The sequence below is a fragment of the Gymnodraco acuticeps genome, unplaced genomic scaffold, assembly GCF_902827175.1.
Source record: "Gymnodraco acuticeps unplaced genomic scaffold, fGymAcu1.1, whole genome shotgun sequence".
Taxonomy (NCBI): domain Eukaryota; kingdom Metazoa; phylum Chordata; class Actinopteri; order Perciformes; family Bathydraconidae; genus Gymnodraco; species Gymnodraco acuticeps.
In genome coordinates this window covers 397,154-419,818 of record NW_022991046.1, presented here as the reverse complement: position 1 = coordinate 419,818, position 22,665 = coordinate 397,154, and the positions used below count along the sequence as shown (strand labels likewise).

The window sequence follows — 22,665 nt, the reverse complement described above, 5'->3', positions numbered from 1 at the left end:
TCAAACACCTTCCCCAACACTCCTGGCTCCAGTTTGACGTGCTGCATCCTCTTCTGAATGATCCTGATGTCAGGCAGAGGCATGGCTTGGAGGGTTTTATATCCTGTAGTGCCACAACAGAACCTTAGTTGTATTGCTTTTTTCACGGTTTATTTCCCCCACCGTATCCCACCTTTTTTTGATTGCCCAAGTGCTCTAATTTGGTCTGTGTTGAAGATTTTTTTTTAAACTTTAGATTAATCAAATTGTGTTTTTTTTTTATGCCGAATTAATCCTTTTCTGGTTTACCAGAGCCCTCTCTGCTCTCTTTCTTAGTAATCTCTCCCTTCTCAGTTGCCTCATTAGATCCTCCACGTGAGCCCGTCACAACTGGCCCTTGGCAGTCTGGTCCCTGGAGCACCTGACCCTGGCAAACTGGCCTCTTCATAGCTGACCCCTGACTGACTGGCTCCTGGCACACTGATCTCTGGTAAGGTGGCCTCTTGATTGTCGGCCCCTGATATACTGGCCCCTGGCAGTCTGCTGACATCTGTCTCACTCTCTCTGTTATGTCCCTTTCATTCCCTTGGAACTCCACCTCAATATCTCCCTGAATCTCTGTAACAATAACAAGGCAATCTTGCTGTTATATGTGTATGCTGCCTTTACATGTGCACCTATTGTCATTTAAGGGTACACTACACTCCTATAGTGACATTCATGTAAGTTCGTCTATTGGCAATGTTAAAGTATGAAGAAATCTGTAGATTATCTACATGTGGTATATGAGTCTTCAGAGAATCCCTGAACCCTGGTAGTTTTGAAGCTGTATAATCTGAAGGTTGCATTAGGAGTGTAGTCTATCCTTGAATTATATAACATGGAAAACATTGTTAGCTTCATATATCATACCAATGTTTGATGTGCCATAATAGGTGTGGTTATCATTCCTGACATTAACAGCTGGAGGCATATTCCTTGACGTGGATTTCCTCCTTTTCGGCTTAGGCCGATGTATAAATACTGTTGGAACAGCATCTGGCCTCAACCTCAAATTTTCTCCTGATTTGTTGCCAATATATTGGTCGTCTTCAAAGTGTACCTGTAGGTAGGTAGGTTTGATCAGTTTCCACTACACACTTCAAATGTCATTGAAGAGTCATAATTCTCTACACTTGGAAATATGATGCCCTTTAAAATGTTAACAAGTCATGTCACCTCTGTGAACATTACTTACATGACAGAGTTTTCTGCTGTTGTTGTCCTCTGTCAGACACAGGTTTTGTCTGTTGACCATTGCCATCCATCTCTTCCTTCGCTCTACGTCCTTAGGGAAGCCATACATCCGGAACCCCTTCTCGGATCGATTAGAGCAGGGGTTCCCAACCCCCGGTGTTACTGCCGGGCCGCGAAATAGCTGTGAGTTTATCGTAATATTTGCAGAATTATAAATATATACAAATATTTTATCATAATATTCTTTTCAAAAAGTGTTTAATGTTCGCACCTATACCAGTCATATTATTTCATCCAGTAGCCTAGTTAATCTTTCACCAGATAACCGTTGAAAATGGCTTTTATGATGTTCTGAGGGATTCGGCGGCTTAGATAAGGTCTCAGCCTCTTGTGCGCACGAGAAAGTTACCGGAGCGCCAAGTAGGAAGAGGAGCGCACAGGAGACAACCGTTTGATTGCAGACTGTTATGTTTATGTGGGGAAATGCAGTGCATACATTATTTGAGATATATTTCAAACTCGGACTTCATTTTAAGGACATGTCGGCCAGGGGTGTAGAGCTATTTGTTTATTTTATTAGCTTTTCTTTTTAATGACTCATTTTAAATGGCATTTTCTTAATGTCTTTCATTTTTTTATAAAGCACTTTGAATTGCCTTGTGTTGAAAAGTGCTATATAAATAAACTTGCCTTGCCTTTGTTTAAGCACCGGATTGGCAAAACAGGAGAGTAAACCAGTCTGCCTTGATCTATGAATTCATGTCCGGGACTCTCACAGTATCTGCTGCCCGCAGCTGTTTTATAGAACACCTCCTTCCCTTCATGAAATGGCTGCAGGCAGCATCAGGAGGCAGCGGGACGTATACTCCGCTTCTGAGAAGTGCAGAACCAGCGCGCCGAGAGCTGTGCCTTTTTACGCACCGCCTTCGCTGTGTTTACCTTCATCAGAACAGCGAGTGACTGCAGGCTGCTACGTGTTAACCACACACACCTCTACACACACCTCTACACACACATCGAACTGCCCGATTACTCCCGCTTTTATTAGTTTTATGAAGGAGATGTCCGGTCACCAAGGCGCATTGTGTGTGTGTGTGTGTGTGTGTGTGTGTGGCTCTGCTCTGCTCTGTGTGTTTGTGTCTGTCCGACACCGGCATTTGTTTTCAAATGACCATGAACAGTAATTTACACACATCTGGCTAACTCCATAGGTAGCCTATATGCGGGTGTTCCCAAAATAAATTAGTTTAATCTTAATCTCGATGTAGTGCTAAATGCTGTCGGACGTGCACCGGAACGAACGTCACTATCATAATATCTTCTGAAAACAAATGCCAGTGTCACACACACACACACACACACACACACACACACACACACACACACACACACACACCACACACACACACACACACACACACACACACACACACACACACACACACACACACACACACACACACACACACACACACACACACACACACACACAACACACACACACACACACACACACACACACACACCACACACACACACACACACACACACACACACACACACCTCCTTCATAATACGCCTTCTCCTCGTTTTCCCATCACTGGATTATCCGTAAATCATACAAACAAAACCAAAACGTTGATTTATCTATTTTCCCGTTTTGGTTTAAAAACTGAATAACGTCGGTTTTTTGGTTTTCCGTTTTTCTGTATTGTGATTTTTTTTTTAATGTATCTGCCGGTCCTTGGCACAATAAAGGTTGGGAACCCCTGGATTAGATTAGAGCATTCAAATGCTGCACATCCAACCATGGTATGACAACTGATCTCTTAAGATGCAATATAAACGAAAGTGCCATAATATTTGTTGTGCAAACATTTTAACATGAATATTGCTATGTCCTCCGTTCAGTCTGCTCCCAACTGTATTCTCTCCCCTTATTCACCACTGTTCCTATTCTTGCTCTGCTTTTTAGGGCCCAGGAAACAGATGAAGAGGATGTCCCTTTCACAAAGGAACCTTTTTGTTTTTTTCAAAATGGTTAGGATGCCCTAGAGTTCTGTATTGCTTTTTTGTAAATAGTATTGCTTTTTTGTTTGTTGGTAAGCAACAATTTGTTTTGGCCAAAATGTGTTATTCACACTCCTGACTCCAGTTTGATGTGCTGCATTCTCCTCTGAGTGGTCCTGATTTCAGGCAGAGGTCATGGCTTGGAAGGTTTTATATCCTGTAGTGCCACAACAGAACCTAATATGAATTGCTTTATTGTCTCGTCGCTGGATAAATAGTTTGAATATTTATCATAGTAATCATTTTTAGTCTCCCACTCTGTCTCAATTTAATTTATCGTTTCTTTGCCCCACCATGTTTTGTTGTCCAAGGGCACTCATTTGGTCTGTGTGGAAGATTGTTTTACACTTTAGATTAATCAAATTGTGTTTTTTGGCTGAATTAATCTTTTTCTGTTTAACCCTAACCCTCTTTGTTCTCCTTCTCATTCATTTTACTTTGTTTTGTTCTAACACACATCACTTTTCCATACACTGTTCTTAATACTTGTTCACACATGTGTTCGTCCCTTTTACTTTGTTCTTCCTGTTCTTGTTCAAACACATATATCAATTGTTCATCCACTGTTGTGGTAAAATGATATTCATAGTCTTAACATGATCATGCTACCCATGCTAACATGAACACAAGCGTTTCCCTCCAAAAACGTATCTAAGTATTAGGCTACCAAGCTTTCCGTTGTCACCCTGCCTCTCCAAATACAAAACTGTCAATAAAAAGTATGCAATAATGCAATTATAGCTGAAAAAGTACTTGGGTGTGTGTTTTTTTAAATATATATTTACCATTCAATAACGCAATCGCTGCTGTCTGTCTGTCCCATAGAAGAACATGACAGCGCAGCGCAACTATACTACGGACGTGACATCAACATAGCCTGCTTGTGCTACCACACTTTCCCCTCAAATTATCGTTAAATAACGAAACTTGGAAATAGTGCCAATCCATACAAAGTGTAACCACATCATGTAAATATGAAAGCAATCTTTAAAAAATAACAGTGTTGGTTTAATCTATGACTATTTTGACCATTGTTACGTTCCCTCCTAACTAGGGGTACAGGAGGGGTTATATGGTTACCAAAATAAAACGTCCCGCTGAAAACATTCATAGAACAATGAATGGTAACATTCTCAGAATGTTTTGAGAACCAAAAATGTCTAACTGGGAACATGCAATATCTGAATTACGTGCTTGTTTGTTTTTTTCAAAAGGAAAATATGGTGACATCAGATTTTTTAAAACATCCTTTTCGAACAAATGCAACAAGTTTGTTTTTAAAGCGCTCTAGAAATAAATGTGACCATGGCCGTGTTAATATTTGCCATCACAGGAACGGTTTATAAAAAAAGAATAACCTCCTGAAAACACTCTTTCAAAATGTTCTTTTGTTATCGTGTAACATTGAGTGAACGTTTTATAAAAGAACATAATGTGTTACCCAAAAACGTCCAAAAAACATCCTCAGAATGTTGCAGGCAAAACGTTCCACCTTTGTTAACATATCACATTAAAGGAACATTTTATAAAAAACTTTCTGTCATCTCAGTCCTCAATAACATCCTGAAAACATTTTCTGAATGTTGCTTGGAGAACGTTCTTCATTTGTTATCATTTAGCATTGAGGGAACGTTTTATAAAGAACATCTTTAATGTGTTACCCAACAACGTCCAAAACACATCCTTAGAATGTTGCAAGGAAAACGTTCCACCTTTGTTAACATATCACATTAAAGGAACGTTTTATAAAAAAACTTTCTGTCATCTCAGGCCTCAATAACATCCTGAAAACATCCTGTGAATGTTGCCGTTAAAACGTTATGTCTTAGTTAACCTTAAACCTTATAGGAACTGTAAGGGAAACTTCTGCAGCAATGGAGAGTCAGGACTCAGAGAGACACGAGGAGAGTTGGAGCTTCAATGTCAAACAATGATGTTTATTACAAGTCAACGGCCGGAGAATTCATATCACAAGTCACAGCAGCAAAAGGTTCTGACTGCACGGGTGGGTTGTCATGTCAATTCTGACCAGCCTCGCATCTTGGTAGACCTTTTAACTCGTTTACAGAGTCAAATCCACATATTGGGGATGGGCGTATACATCTGCAGACACAGGAGATGTCTCTCACATCTGTGGAGCTTAGAAAGCCAGCGTTCTCACAGTCGTAAAACCCCCCCTGTGCCCACCAGGTCAGGCCATAAAACCTAGTATCAACATACGACTGCATTAACACATTCCTTACGGGAGATTAGAGGCAGGGATGGTCGTAAATGTCAACACACAGAATAAGGTTAAATATTTTAGGAGTAAGGAAGAATTATTCTTTGACACTTAGGAGTAAGACAGAAATATTTCCTTACAGTAACATTATTTGAAATAATAAACATCCTAAAAAGGTTCTTTGAACATCAGATTAAAACGTTTCTTTAAAACATTATTAGAACCTGTAGGTAATATTAGCCAAAGTTGTGAGAACGTTCCCCGCTAGCTGGGCCCCTTCCACTTTACGGCCCCTGGTCCAATTCAGGGTCAATGCTGTTGATCCCTTTGCAAAATCGTCCGCAGTTTTTTGTGCAGAAAAATGTGCATGTATAAAACAATGTGTCTTTCAGATTTCACAAAAATAAGAAATAGGAACATGTGCATACAAAAGACAGGAATGAACATATCAAAAAACATTAAAATATGAAATAGATAAAGGGCGAGGCATTTTAATGTAAATTATTATTAAAGTACTTTCTTATTAATTTAAGGGCTTTTATAAAGTAAAGAAAGTCATTATGGAACACAAACCTTATGGATCACGTTCAAAATTAAACTCCTCGACCGTGATAGATTGCTTTTACATGATTTTAAATTAAATGGAAATGAATGGACATTACATAACAACATTTTAATCATTATATTTCTTTATGGTGCATGTATGTAAAAAATGCCATCTTTAAGGTCACATAAATGTTCCTTTAAGATACTCATCGTGTTCGCCCTGTGGTGAGTTTACTTCCTGTTGTGTTAACCATATATATGTAGATCAGTTCCAGGAAGCAGCTCTCTGGAAATCTTTGATGAGTTAAACCGAGAAAAGAAACCCTCAAATCTTTAAAAGGTTTTAGAGGGGGCACTTAAAGCTTTTTTCAGATAGCCACGAGTAAACCTACTTCTCTGGAAAAGCCGCTAAAACAGCTAGAGAAGATTCAACAATGGGAAATTCACACTCAGTTTCTTTCGGACTTTTGGAGATCAGAACAATAATAAATAATCAAGTGATGCATACACAATGAATCAATAAAGGGCTTGAATCCAGCTTTGTAACTGTAAAAGTTAATGATTTATCACAGAGCATAATCTCACGTATTAATCCAAGATGTGAGGGTTACAGTTTAAAAAAAATAAGCTCTACAATATCAACATGGAGTACATTTACTGGACTCAAATACTGTACTGTACAAATGTGAGGTACTTTACTTGAGTGTATTTCTACTCCATTACTTTTGAGAGGCAAATATTTCACTTTTTACATTGCTGAATGTATTTTAAAGGTCCCATGTCACGGCAATTTCTACTGATCATAATTCCATTGTTGAGGTCTACTAAAATAGATTTAAATTGTGCAATTTTCCAAACTCACATTGGTTTCTCATACAGCATCTCTGTATAGTATGTGTATTCACTCTCTGTCCTAAACGGCTTGTTGGAGCTCCGGCCCCCCCCTCCCTCCCTGTGAGCCCAGTGTGCTCCGATTGGTCGGGACGTTGCGAGGCTCGCTGCTCAGTGAGCTGGCTTACTGGTGTGGTTTCCAGGTCGGCGATACAGCGGGACAGCGCGAAACTCATCCTGAGCACACACAAACACTCACAGCCGAAGTAAAAACAATAAGTGTGGCTTGATATAGGCTCTGTGCACAAGATGGCGTCTATCAACTTCCGGCGGGTGGGTTTGAGGCCGAGTACTTCCGGTTTGAGTACAGAGTTTTGACAGTTTGACAGTTTGTTATGACACACCAAGAGCAAGAATGAGCGGATTTCGGGGTAAATAAAAGTGATTGGCCTTCCAGCGGGTCTGAAAGTCGGCACTACATTGCTGTGTGCCCCTTTGTACAAATTCATCCCGTTATAATCGGAAGATAAGTTTCCATTCATTTCGGCAAGCCTGGCAACAACGATTAAAAGATTTCTTGCTCCCAAACCAATTGTGTATTTCATTGTGGTCATTACAAAAAGCAGATATACCATACTATGTTTAGGTACTAATGAATTATATCCTCAAAACAAACGCACACATAAATAACAAAGGAAAATACATAATTTAATAAATCCACAATATGATAACATTTTACAGATTAATTTAATAAACGTTTACAAAACATAGGTTGATGTTATATCGGGGGGAAAAATACATATTTAAACATTTCAATTAGTCTCTGCATATTTAAGTAATGCTAGTTTATATAACAGATGTACAACATCCAGAAAGTAGATGCAAAAAATATATATGATGTGTGCATTTCCAACATTTCCTCTGAAAGAGTGTTATATCAATGCAAGATAAGTTAGTTACTGTAGCATCCTCAACTTTTGTTAATGGATAACTATTGAGTAAGTTGAGTAGTGAGCCATTCGTTTTTTTTCCGTGGTGCGATGTCTGCTGAGAAGTCCTTGTATGCCTCGCTGACTTTGAGGACATCTGGGTCTGGCAGCTCCCCCGCACGGCCTTGTAACGTGTACTCATTTGAACATGTTTATATGATAATTAGGACTTTCAGAACAATTTTACACTCAGACAACAATCACAAAGTTGTAGCAGGCTACATACAATTACTTAGGACAATAGATATTACCTTACACCGTCAGCAACTGTAAACTGCTTTGGCTTAGTGGAAATGAACACCATGTCACTCACTCTGCCTGGTTTCACACCCTATTAATTACACAAAAGAATTGTCAAATTAATTGAAAAGGTCGTTGATGCAACATACTCAATCAGCTCTTGGCACAAAGGAAATACTCATTAAACCGTGGATTGGTTGTGAACACATACTGTACTTACCATGGTTCTTGGCTTGTGCCATCGCTGCTCTGTTTCAGTGCAGCTGAGGGCAGGGGGTACAGCAGCCAGGTTGAGTGTGGAGTAGTGTGCGGTCTGGAACAGCAGTGCAACATTGTGGTTGCAGAGTGCTGTTCCAGCTACACAGGAACACTTTGCCACTGCAATCTCCACAGGTGAGCAGTTCTTAAAGACAATCTACACATTAAAACAAAATGTCAGTCATCTTACATTTAGGACACTGCTTCATTACAACACAGACAAATGAGAAAGCTGAGAGCAGGCTGATCAGGCAAGTAGTAGGTGTGGGAAAAGGCCAGTGGTGTAGTGGGGATTTTTTTACTGGGGGGACGCTATTTTAATTAGGTAATCCCAAACAATGCCACACAAGTGCGCATGCGCGCAGTGCACTCACAAAACGGGCAGACAGGTCCACAGAAACTACCGGTATGCTTAGTCCTACTTTAGTTACTGTACTGCAAAAAGCAGACGGCGCTGCGCTCAACACACACACAGACTCAAAACCATGGACACACTGGCACATAAATTACATAAACAATTTATAGGCCTAAATTGCATAAACTACAGTATTGCAACTAAGCAGACCTCTCTCTCTCTCAATCTATTTAAAACTCATAACAAACAAACACAATTCCCAAAGTTGTCCTAAAATTAACTTATTAAATAAACGAAATGAAAAATATAGCCTACTTATGCAAACAACATTGAATCTGGACTTGATATTATTCTGATTAGGCCTAGCCTACATTGCAAATAAGCAGACAGCGCTGCTTTTCACACACACACACACACGCACGCACACACACACACACCTTGCGTTTTGAAGACTGATAAATCCGAAATGGATGAACAAACTTTGCAGCCCAGTTTCCCAGCTTTGCAGTCTATCCACAGGTATTCTTTCACACACACATACGGGTATTGGGCCGAGGGCGACACCGTACTTCCGGTATCCGCCATTTTACGCGAGGTGCAAGCAGGCCGAGGGTTTAGCCGTACAGCGTCTAGGTGTTGCTAAGCTTCCTGTACTGAATATCATAGTCTATTGCCTTAATCAATATCTAGTCAACTCTAAAATACCACATATATGCAATGGCATGATAATATTATTGTGACAAGTGGGGTATTCACCTGGTGTTTCCAGAAGATAGATGTAGATGCAGCCAAAATCGACGCAGTCTGTAAGGGCAATCCGACAACCCACACAGCTCTAGTTTACGCTGGTAACGACCTAGAGCACACCCCTCAAGTCCAGAGATGTAATCCGAAGACATGCAGCGATTTCTTCGGTCGTTAATTCAGAAAAAAAAACCTAGTGCGCTCTGCCTGGCTACGTTAGCTAGCTGTTTATATTTGCACCTCCAGGATATTTGCACCTCCAGGAAAATGGCGTATATATATATATATATATATATATATATATATATATATATATATATATATGGCGCGCGTTGCATTGTGGGTAGCTCGTGACGTCACTGTGTGTGAAAGAATGCCTCTTGTTTCCTCTGCCACATCTCCTCCGTCCACACCTCTGGGAAAGGTGAGCTTGAGCTAGCCTGGGGAACGTTGCTAGCGCAGCTAACGTTAACGTTAGTGCTAGCATTATCCACGTCTTTAGGCGGCTCGTGATGATGTGCTAGTAGCAGCTTCACTTCACTACGGCGTACCCCCGCGTCCAACGCCCACTACACCACTGGAAAAGGCTAAACCATGTCAGGTTATCAGTTACATCACATACACAGTAGGTCTGCTGTATGGAATACTGTAATTTAAGGACATTCAAACAGATACACTTGTATAGCCTGTCTCAGCTCTCTCAATGTATTATCTTATATTATAACTACATAAAATACTGTTAGTAGAACGTTGAACAGCTTAACATAGATGTAGGGTACAAAACCAGAACTTACCAAACACTGGCCAATACAAATAACTGGACCCTACATGGATTATACTAACCATTCAGTAAAGAACAGCAGCCATCACAACCAGTTTCTGGGCTTTCCATGAAAGCAGAGATGGTTTTCAACCTCTCATTAAGAATCTTTGATGAAAGCTAAGATTGGGTTTAGCTAATGTATTTATCATTTTACACGAGAGGGTTACAAAACGAAAATAAATCTGTAGCCCCTTCATGCTACACACACATAGCTAGCTACCAGTTGATGTGAGCAAATGTATTGTCACTATGTAATCTGTTGCAAAACATCAGCTAGCTGGGCTTATTTGAATCCTAAATCACAGGTTACCTACTCTAGCTACATCAAAACCCCAGAACATGAACCTGATTGAGGCTTTGAACCGATGAACACTTTTTATTTTTCTCCCTACTCTGAGATCGTGAGGCTTTTCATGCTTTCTCATGGACCTGTAACAGCTAGCCCTGATGCTCACTCTCCCTGAAGGTAGATCTTTGTTTGAAACTGTGGGGAATTGGATATCATTCATGTTATCCAAAAAAACGTAATAGTACATCATTAAAACGCTTTACACTGTATCAAGACTGTCAATTTGTGAAAGTTAGCCAGTAACTACAGCTTTGTTTGTCACTTACCTTCATAATTGTCAATGTAGCTGGATATGTAGCTACATCTTGAACCCCTTTCCTCTTTTGCTCCTCTGGGCTGAGCCTGCCGCTTGTACCAGCCGATGTACATCACTGATGTTAACCTTCGGTAGGTCTTGGAGTGTAAAATAGTGCCTATATAATATCTATACGCTATCTCTCTCGCTATCTCTCTCATTATCTATCTCGCTATCTCTCTCTCGCTATCTATTGCTAGCTATACGCTATCTATACGCTATCTATCGCTCTTCCCTCTACCGCTCTACCGTAGACCGGAAGTTTACAACCACACACTCAATGAACCGGAAATGCAAATACGTCATCCCGTGCAACTAGCCTATTGAGTAAGAAAAAGGTTTATAACGCTGTGAGAATGGGTCTGCGGAGAGCATTTCTCCGGGATCCCAACTCGTCTATTACCAACCAGGGGTCCCTGTTAGTTGAAAATGTACGCTAAAGGTCCCCCCACTGCGTTTGATAGTGACGCCAAGGGATCCTGGTGTGTGAGGAGCTCCACGGATTGGTCCATTTGGCTCCCGGAAGAAACAAATGGAAAAAGAGGGTGTACTTTGAGGGTTTTTGACTCTGCAGACCGTTTACATGCATACAAACCTTCATAACACACAAGGGGACGGGTACTAACCAGAAAAGCATGACATGGGAGCTTTAAACCTTCAATCACTGTGAGATTATGCTGAGCACAAAGTGTTCGATAGCAACAACATACGGCACAACAAAGCTGTAGGTCCTCGGGAACAGTGTCAGGAGGCTGAGGCACGGTGCTATAGACTGTTAGATAACACACACACACACACACACACACACACACACACACACACACACACACATATATATACAAACACACACACACACACACACATATACAAACACATACACAAACACACACACACACATACCAGGGTAGGATTTTCACGGCGGCCATGACGGCCATGGCCGTCGTAGCCCCTCGGTCTGGCCGTTATGCCCCACAAATAATTGTACGTCCTACGGCCACCATGGCCTGTGTGCCCCTGATACTGTTAAAATCTCGAAGTTGCTTTAAAAGCGACAAAACAGTGTTTTCTGAACTGCATTATGCTGCGTTCACAACGGACGTGATGCGAATATTCTCATCGCTCTAACCGCTGGAGTTTCACCGCGGCTGTCAGCTGTGTTTACCCCTGTCATTCAAACAGGACGCGCTGGAGAGGGGGCGGGGCTTATATCCATGTAAATACTATGGTGGAAACCAACTACGACAAAATGAACATATTTTACCGTGATTTAATTGTAATACACGTTTCAAAATGATGCCGAAGTAACTAAATACTGATACCGGTTAGTAAAAAAACATGAATGAATGTTTTGACAAGTCTGCAGATAAGACGGCAAGCGAAAAACCTTTTAAAATGCGTGTTTACTGAATGGATCAATCAGGCTAAACTAACCTGTAGCTGCTCCGTCCACACTCACAACAACGTCCTAAAGACAGAATTAAAGCAGCAATTGTATTCGCCATGACAGTCTGTGGTTTGTACATGTTTAACTTTTGTCCAGTTTCTGACCAGAGCTGTGAGGAGTTGATTAAAGAGACTCTCGTACACACACACACACACATGCGCGCGCACACACACTTCACTGTGCACTGCTGAATGATGTATGTGCAGAGTTTGACCCTTGAAGGCTGTTTCTTCTGCTCTGAAATGGAATATATTTGTTACATATTAATAGAATTTTTGATTTGATTTTGGATTTGTGAATGGGAGAAGTAGTATATGGAAAACATACCAAACACTAATTATTCAAAGTAAAGTATTTTATTTTATATACGGTAATACTAAGGAGGCATAGGCCTATATGATGATATCATGTTTGACATTATTGATATTAAAAAAGTGATTTGTTTTCCATGTCATTCGTGTGTTTTTCTTATAAAAAAGTGAAGTTATTTATTTGTAAGCTCCAAATCCAAATGTTTCCCTCAATGGCCTTTGTGCCCTGGCATGTGGCCTTTGCGCCCTGAAAAAATGTGTGACACCAAAGGCCAAATGGCCTTGCCCCTAAAATGACGAAATTCCAAGCCTGACACATACTCTAGAAAATAGAAATAAAATACCATACAAGAGGATTGTAGTCCGGTAAGTTGGTCTCTATGAGTCTCTTGGATTTTTTTTTACGGTGTTGAGATCATAGGACTTGGTGGGAGAGAAGAAAAACACATAGCCATTATATTGTTGTTTGATATTTCTCTTATTTTCAATTTTTTATGTGAAGTAACTGTAAGGGATAATCATTTTTTTTTAAAAAGAGTATTTTTTAGAATAAAGTGTTTTTATTCAAGTGGGCTTCTCTCTTTCTCTGTCTATGAATTATATAACATTTGTAGATCAAAATCAGTCTGGGGAGTTCATCTGGTGTGGTTTCGGGTCACTTTGCTGCCATTTCTTATGTAAGACTTGCGTGTATTAATTTTCCGTCTCGATGGATCATTGACAAAAGTCTTCCCACTCAGTTAGTTTGCGTGAGTGCCCATTCATTCAGGCAGGCCTATTGTTAAATGTAAACTTCTATCTGGTAGTAAATTAGTAAGACTTGTGGAGGAAACAGGCATCGCATGGGCACAACTTTCCACTCAGTGGGGTTGGGGGGGAGTGAAGGGTTCAAGACCAATTGAATGCAGGACAAGGGGGACAAGGGCACTTTTTCAGTTCAGTAGTGCACAAAAAAACCTTAAATACCATAATTGGGTTTTGTTTTAATTACAGTTTTGCATCAATGACTTAGTTACAATTGTATTCTAGTAACTTACTTTACTATTAACATAAATGCAGTTTGGGGTATACAAACATTATTTATGCAGCCAAACCTTGTTTTTATTTTATTTCTTAATATTTTTTAGTGTTTATTTTAGTAACAGAATTTTTTCAATAACTTAGTTTCAATTTATTACATTACAGAAAAAAAATAATGGTGGTTACTCAAGTGCTGCACTTAAGCACAATTTTGAGGTACTTATACTTTACATGTATTTAATACCTTCAATTAAATTAGAGATCTGGATGAATGATGTGAAATATAATTAAGTCTTAAATCAGACTTTAGTTACCCGTGGAGTAAATTCACAAGCTACCCTGCAGTATACAAAGTCATTCAAACTAGCTGCACTCAAGTTTTTCCTTGTACGATGTGAGGGTAAGGACAGAGGGTTTCGTTTTCTCATACTGATATTCTGTACAAACTGTGCTGTTGTATTTGTTGTAAAAGTGTCTTGTAAAGTATTTTTATTATATGTACAGCACTTTGGCTCGACCAAAAATCGTTTTAAAAATGTGCTATATAAATAAAACTTGATTTGAAGTACAATATCTCAATACTTCTACTTTTACTCAAGTACAATATCTTAGTACTTCTACTTTTACTCAAGTTCAAGATCTGAGCACTTCTACTTTTACTCAAGTACAATATCTTAGTACTTCTACTTTTACTCAAGTACAGGATCTGAGCACTTCTACTTTACTCAAGTACAAGATCTAAGCACTTCTACTTTTACTCAAGTACAAGATCTGAGTACTTCTACTTTTACTCAAGAACAAGATCTGAGTACTTCTACTTTTACTCAAGTACAAGATCTCAGTACTTCTTCCAACTCCAAGTAATTTTTGAGAGGGGCCACAGGGGGTCCAAGCATAGTATAAAACGGGCCTTGTCCCCTGTTCCCCCCCCCCCCCCCCGAGAACCGCCCATGTCTCAGAGCGTGTCCCGCCTTGTAGCTTCCTGGCCCCCCGCAGCGGACGGGTGTATTTTGAATGTATTTTGGATGTATTATGGATGCTCATCCAAGCAGCCGGGCGGTGGGGGCCATAGGACGGGGTGCAAAGTGACGGGTGAAGACTGGGCCACACTGGAAGGAGGGATGTACGGAGGGAGGGTTCAACCATTAACCCGCATTAACCAGCTGTGCGGTACATAAGGCGTGTGCACCGGCGTCCACGCCTCAGCCAGAGCGCATAACCACAAGCTGGAGGATGCATGCACACACTGCGAGTATCTGATCATCACTGCACTGAAAGGTAAGCAACTTTTTATAATACCGAGACCACCTGCTGGACATTTCAGCTGCAGGTCCTCACAGCTTTATCCAAAGGAATGTGCAATTTTGGAGAGCTCCAAATCGCAGCTTGTGAAATTATTTACGCGTTTATGTAGTGGGGATGAAGAATGGGAAATGGTAGATTCATTTTTAATGAGTTTTACACTCGGTTTTGCAGCAGATCGCCCCCCTACCCCCCCCTGTTAAATGAGCAGTGGAAGAGAATAGGAGGCTCGGCTATTCATTGCTGATCAGGGGAGCACTAATTTACGCCTTTGCCATGTTGGGTTCGGGTGGTGTAGGTCCTGACTACTAAACAGGATTGTTTCAAAGCCAAAGACTGTGATGTCGCAACAAGACAGCAGCAAAACGAGGGGAAACAGGGCCTTCAAAATAAGAGTATGGGTGTATTCGGTTGTGTGCTTAAGTTGTGTGTTATTAGATAATTTACTTTACGGTATTATATCATGTAATGTAGCTCCAGAGATCACCAGACTATTATTCTCTAAGCAGGCTTTTTGTCGTTAATTGCTGACGTAAAATGTGGGAGTTTGTGTGGTTACCTGTCTATCCATTGAGGAAAAACATGTGAGTCAGATTTAGCACCACTATGTGAGACTCCTTCTTTGACTAATAAAATAGACCCAGAGCTACTTTTAAAGTTGCCAGTCTGCCGAGATCTACCAGTCCAAATAGAGAGGCGTAGTTACTGACAGCTTACTACCAGGTAAATACACACTTCTACTTGTATAAAACTGACCTTTGTACGATTAATACTTCATAAAATACTGTAGATCCTTTATATTACCTCTTTCTAATCTACACACATACAAGTATTTAACTGAAGTTACACAACAGTGTTGTTGAAACAGAGTTGGAGTTTATTCACACGTCACTACAGTGGGTAATGTTTTCAAGAAACATTGAACAGTGCTGCCACATATGACACAGGAAAAAAGAAAAGACTCTGAACCCTTTCTTTGCCATTATATAAAATAGTGTTGCTACAAAAGTATAAATTAGGCTTACTAATAAGACAACTCAGATCTGAAGCTCCACAGGAATCTGCTGCCAAAGTGCAATAAAAAAGACAACATTAATAGAATCAAACCCTTTGTTTGTTGCATTTTAGTAGATTATAAAAATAAATGCCTTTAAAATAGGATGCAAGCAACACTAGCTTCTTAACCTGAATTGATAATAGACTATAATCAATTTAAACAGAACAGATCTTAATGTTTGCATTCTTATACCATTGTGAACAATAATTATAATGAATAAGTTCAAACAAACTAAAACTTACAGCTGATTAATAACGGTATCTAACTTGAGTTTTTATCATATCAAAAACCTGTTGAAATGCTACTGTTATTTTTACTGTCCCCCAAAAGCGCGTCGGCAGCCTCCAGGAATGCTTCTTTCACAACTTCGCCGTCTTTGAAAGACTTAATTCTTCAGAAAAGGTGGAATCTGGGTGATACAAATCTGCTGAAATATATTCCTTCTAAAAACATCTAAAACCTATTAAATAACAATAACTAACTCTTAACTTGATGAATCCACAACAAGTAGAGCTTAAAGTATTTTTATTTTTTAAATTATTTTTATACTTTATACAAAGCTTATTTGTATAGGAATGTCACTGGTGTTACGTGTTACCAGGAAGAAGAGTAACACCAGTGACAATTTGGAGAAAACACTACCATTTTAACAAAATGGCTGCCATGTGTCAGACCAAATGTGGCTTCAGTCAATATCAAAATCGTTTAACTCTTCAATACAATACATTTTCACATTCAAATGTTCACCCCTAGGGCTATGCAATGAGTAACACTAATGACAGACTTGAAAGACGCATGTAAAATTTGAAGATAAAATGACACCTTTAACAAACAAAGTAAGAAGTATCTGACTTTCCTTATGTCAACACATATCATAAATAAATAAAATAAAGTAAAAAATGCATAGAATACAACATAAAGGAAGAAGTCAGAATACCAGTTTGATTGACTAAACCTCTTATTCCACTGCTGCTTTTTTATTTTATTTTGAAGAACCAGAAGTGGTGTGTTATCGTTGACAGCGATTGACTGCTGGTCTTTCCTCACATCTGCTGTGATGTCCGTCAGCTGAGAGTGAGGCTCCTTATGTTCGGATTAATAGTGTCTGTTTCAAGGGATTAGACAACAAGTGTAGTTAACAAGTGAATGTGGTACTTCAGAAGTGTTCATCTTTCTCTATTAAGTCTTAATATTTGTTATCAAAGTATTTGATTTTGGTGAGTTTTGGGTTTTTCTATTTATATAACATTCCTGTTACATTAATTTGTTTGTTATACAGTGTGCACATTGGTCATGGTTTTCTATTCTGTGATATTCAAATTGCTCTTAACTTGTATTTTTTAAGGTTGAAGTTTTATAAACCCTGTATTAAGGCTGTATGTTGTTGTTTTATGATGGTATTTTTAATTATTTTAATCAATAGTCAGGAAACAGCTTTTGATATTCCTTAGCAAATCTGGAATGTGGCTGAAGATGTTTACATTCATTTACTGAATAATTAATGACTGTGTTTCTTTTTTCCCAGGTGACTGTCCGCTCTCGAGGAGAGGTGCTTCTCTGCAGACGGTAATTCAATCTTCATACTGCAGACCTTTAAATATCTCTCTACCAGCAGCCACGTGGTGTAAGGTGATACATTCACCCACTAGTCTGGTGATCAGTGGGCGAGCCGGACCCATCATTGCCACTTCAGACCCTTAATCACTTTCTTTAGCTTATACTGAACTCTAAAAGGACTGTTTACGAGTGACTGCAGGGGATTTCTGTTGCGAGCCCCCACGTCTATTGTTTTCCTTCCTCTTCTGTTTTAGTCCAGTACGCTCTCTTCTTCTTTTTGGACTGTGCACCCTGAGGACCTTGCAGTGAATGGAGAACATACTGGTTCTGCTCCCGAAGCACCGACAGGAACACGGGCTCTGCAGGCGCACGACTGCATGTGCCTTGCTGCAGGTTTTCTCCTGGTCTTTAGTAGCGACCCCAACTCACTTTAAGCCTCTTTAATGGGATAAATCAATTGGACTGATCAGGTTCGAGACCAGATCAGGTGGCCGATTCCATTTGGACTCCCCCCCAAAGAACTGACAGGCCGAGGCAAGCTGACCTTTTTTTCTTGTCAAGCCCAGTGTTTTCAAAAGGCTTCCGCATGGTACTTTGGTCGAAAGAACAAGACAAACTCCCCGACATCGACATGTCCTCCGGGGACATTGAGGGGACGAAGGAGGGCGGCCCCCTGACCCCGGCCCTAGTCAACTCCAACTGCTCGGTCCCCCCAGTGATCCCCTCAAAGGGCCCCGAGGAGGAGAGCCTGGGGAGCGGGAACAACCTCGAGCTCACAGAGGTCCCGAACGGAGACGCCGCGGACGATGTGGAGAGGTCGGAGATCGTAGTGGCGACGGACTGCCGGGCGAACGCCAAAGGTCAGCGAGAGGAAGACGCTCTGCTGGAGAACGGCAGCCAGAGCAACGAGAGCGACGAAACGAGCACCGACCAGAGCCCAGAACCACCGGCGCCCCTCAAAGAGACCTCCTTCACCATCGGCCTGCAGGTGGTCTTCCCCTTCCTGCTGGCCGGGTTCGGGACCGTAGCAGCCGGGATGGTGCTAGACCTCGTCCAGGTGAGAGATCCAGACCTATTCTTCTATTTATTTATATATATATATAATTTATTTGTGACATTGTCAAACACAGAAAGCATACATACATAGACCCTTACATGTATAATAAAGGGAGTAGAAGAGACCATTCTACCAGGGTCAACAATACCACAAAAAACCCAGACCGTAACCACAAAAAACAACATTGAAGTACAATAAAATAAATAATAATAATAACAACAAAAGAAACATATACAAGACATTCTAAGGCATTAAGCTACTCGACATACTGTGTGCTACTAGTGCGAGGAAATCTAGACCTATTCTAAGATAAGATGCACCTTTAGTAATCCCTGTGGGGAAATTCAGTAGTTAAACAGCAACAGGGTGAGAATGAAAAACAGGACAGCACAGATTCACACAGATTAGAGATACTAATAACTGGTAACTATACGGCGCACAGTGAGAATGCGGCATTTATTCAGAAGAGAGAAACTGGTCCATCCAACTGGAGAATATTGTCCAAGCTTAAAGAGCTAGTGATGCTAATGGCAATATGTGACTGTGAGAAAGTGGAAGTGGGGAACATCTTTATAAAGTAAGTCCTTGGTATTGGTTGTCAGTCTGAAAAGCATATAAGATGATTGTAAATTTATTAATCCATGGATCACTGATGCTTTTCAATTTAACACGTCTTCATAAGGTGATACAAAGTGTTGAGGACATGTGCTCAAAATAAAACATGTGTCACATTGCACACAAATGCGGCCCAATTGACACCTACGATAGATAGAATATATGAATTGGCATATCTAAAAAGACAGATATCAAATGTTAAATGAAAAAATCATATTCTATAATATTCACATATTATGGCAACAAAAGAGAGTAATAAGGACAAAAGCAATGAAAAAGTGTACATAGACAATACATCATTTCATTTATTGATTAAAACTAGGGCCGGGACTTTAACGCGTTAATTAAGATTAATTAATTACACAAAAATTAACGCGTTAAAAAAATTAACGCATTTTAATCGCACTTATTTTTGCACCGCGGAACGTTTCTCACTGGATGAGTTTCAGGCGTACCGATTATACTGGAGCACCAACTAACGTTCATGACTTCAGACAACAACAAACCACAGTGAACAACAGTGGGAAATGTTGTTTTAAAAAACGGACGGATGGAAGCGTCGATAAGAGCACGGTTGTGTGCAAATTATGCAAAAAGGAATTCGCATATCACCGCAGCACATCAAGCCTCAAGTATCACCTCAATGCAAAAACATATAGCAGCTAGCGTGGAAGCTAGCGTGGACGTTAGCCTCTTTTATCGCGTTCACACCAAAAAGAGCCGGTACTAAAATTAGTTCATGAGAACCTTTTTACCCCCACGAAAGTCCCTGCTAGAGAGCAGAGAGCTGCTAGAGAGCAGGGACTTTCGTACGGCTCTCTTGTGAGAAAAGAGCTATATTTCTGATTGGCTGGGCGGATTGCAAACCCCCCCCCCGTAAAACTCCCAAAAAGTTTTGTGAAGCCGCCATTTTATTATCCTTGCATTAGCATTATTAGCATTATTAACATTAGCCCAGCGCAGAAACGCAGAGAGACTAACTTATGGCAACACAAAATAAAACATGGGAGCGGTGGAGATGAGGAGGTGTCGGCGTTCTGGCGATTTACTCGGAAGGCTTCAGTAGAAGCTGCTGGGACTCCCAGCAGCTTCTACTGAAGCCAGTCCCCAACTCCGGGGACTTCCGGCCGGGGACTTTGGGCGGCAGTATACGCCGTGAAGTGGTTTGCGGCCTGCCAGTAAACCCAAAGCAGAAGAAGAAGAAGTGACGTCAGCGGCTTCATTTGCCTAATCCACCCCCAGGTTCAAAGAGTTCTCATGAACTAAATTCTCATGAACCTTTGTGGGAAAAGTACTGCGGTGTGAATGCGCCTAATGGTATACTAAAATCCATGTGAAAAAAAATTGCTTCTCACTGTTCTTAGGTCAAATATGTATATGCGATTAAAAATGCGATTAATTTCGATTAATTAATTACAAAGCCTCTAATTAATTAGATTAATTTTTTTAATCGAGTCCCGGCCCTAATTAAAACATTTTCAAATAAAGGATTTTCATTTACAATTAGATTAGCCTTGTTTGCTAGGACTGCCAACCACTGCCATATCCTTCAAAATAATAATAATGGGTTCCATTTATAAAGCACCTCATATTTGACTCCAAATCCCGATGTTATTACATCACCACAGTTTCCTCACCCAGTAAAGCACTTTTTTTCATACAGCATCACAGGATCCTTGTTCACGACGTGAACTCCACTTCAGTCCCATTCTCATGATCCAGTTACCTGGGATAGACATCATGAGCTATATTTAAGTTTGTATAATGCGTCATTGTAATGTTTCTGATGTTTCCAGGCGTGCTTGCAGAGTCATACTATGGGTTGACCCCCTGGAGCATTTCAGTTAACTGGTTTAAAGGTGGGGTACTGTAGGTACGTTTCAGAAACCGGCTCAAGTGCACTACAATTTGAAAGTACACAGCCGAAAAGAATCCGCCCCTTCCTTCAGACGTCCTTACAGAGCACCTCCTCCAACACACATGAACGCGCACATGACGTCAGCAGGTGAAAGTGGTCGCCTGTTGCTGGCGAGTCATTGAAGTACTGCTGCAATGAACGCCCAATGACGGCACGCCCAATGAGGGCACGAGATACATTTGTGAGTGCACGAGATGGAAGGCTGACAGACAAGGCGGCAATCCAATCCGTTTAGCGCGGCTAAATACTTTTTACAGTACCACGGCTTCCACAGATGACATTTTTTAATGGATTTTTTGTCAAAGCACTTTAGATATTCATTGCTATCGGGATGTTAAGAGAATTCCATGGAATATAACAAAATGTGTACCTCGAGCCGGTTTCTCAAACTTACCTACCCCACCTTTAACCTCTTAAGCCCCAAGCCTGTTTTTCAGGTTTCAGGCTCGAAAATGACATGCCCAAAACAAAGGACTATAACTTAACTTCTAAAAGGGTTATATGAATAATTTATTTTATCAAAGCAAGGTCACATCTGTGAGTTGGATGTAGAAGTGTCAGAATCAATAAAGATGTTTCAGTGTCAGAGTAAATCCAGATGGAACATAGTCAAAAAGTGTACATTTTTGTTTCCGCCCAAATAAAACCCATTACTTATAGTGAAAACCACCCTTGAATGATGGGTTAGTAGCCTAAAAGCTTTAGGAATCCAAAGTATAACATATAATAAGTACCCTGTATCAAGATTGAGGCAAAACAAGTGAGAATTGACCTTTTTAGAGAGATTTAGCAAAAAAAAGTCCAAGCGGACTAAGGTTTGGGCACATTTGGGTACATTTGGTTCCATCAGTGCCATTTAACCTTTTTCAGGTACCAGACTGTAAAAATCATTGTACAACATTTAATTATCACTATAGGTATTCATTCCATAAAAAAAAAAAAAATTATTGTTAAAGGATGAATTATAAATGATTGTTTTTGTGAGTTATGAGCAGACATAGCAATTGCCCGTTTTTGACATGGGGTCATTTAGAGGCTTCTTGTGAGACTTCTTTTTCGAAAAAAATAATTGTTTTCGTATCGTCAGTAACCCAAGTTTCCTCCGGTCAGATGGGTATGGAATATTAATAGTTTCATGAATGACACTTCAGATATAGCACTGTTGCTACATATATAGCATTTTCGGACCCGAGCTCGGGTCCGTGGGGCTTAAGAGGTTAACTGGCCTCGCTCACCTTGGCATGTGTCTGTCATCGTGCTGTCTGGTGGCATCTGTTTGGGGACGGGTGTGGCATCACATTACATTATATGTTAGATGCTTTTATCCAAAGCAACTTTCATACTCAATACTGTGGGCAATCCCCACAGGAGCAATTTGGGGTGAAGTCTCTCAGGGACACAATGACATGCTGACTGCAGTGGGGTTTGAACCAAGGCTCTATCCACTG

The 22,665-nt window shown here is 40.4% G+C and overlaps 1 protein-coding gene across 2 annotated transcripts in view; it reads left to right on the top strand.

Annotated features, from left to right (window-relative positions):
- The first annotated feature begins 14,826 nt into the window (after positions 1-14,826).
- The window catches only part of slc41a1 (solute carrier family 41 member 1), a 55,254-nt gene continuing 47,415 nt past the window's right edge, over positions 14,827-22,665 (top strand). Inside the window, exons 1-2 of one of the 2 annotated variants that reach the window (XM_034236576.1) lie at positions 14,827-14,989; positions 17,596-18,684. In XM_034236576.1, the coding sequence (XP_034092467.1) occupies positions 18,214-18,684 (471 nt within the window). In that variant the 5' untranslated portion in view covers positions 14,827-14,989; positions 17,596-18,213. Of the gene's footprint in view, positions 14,990-17,122; positions 17,288-17,595; positions 18,685-22,665 lie in introns of those variants that run through there. The other variant, XM_034236577.1, reaches the window with a different exon arrangement.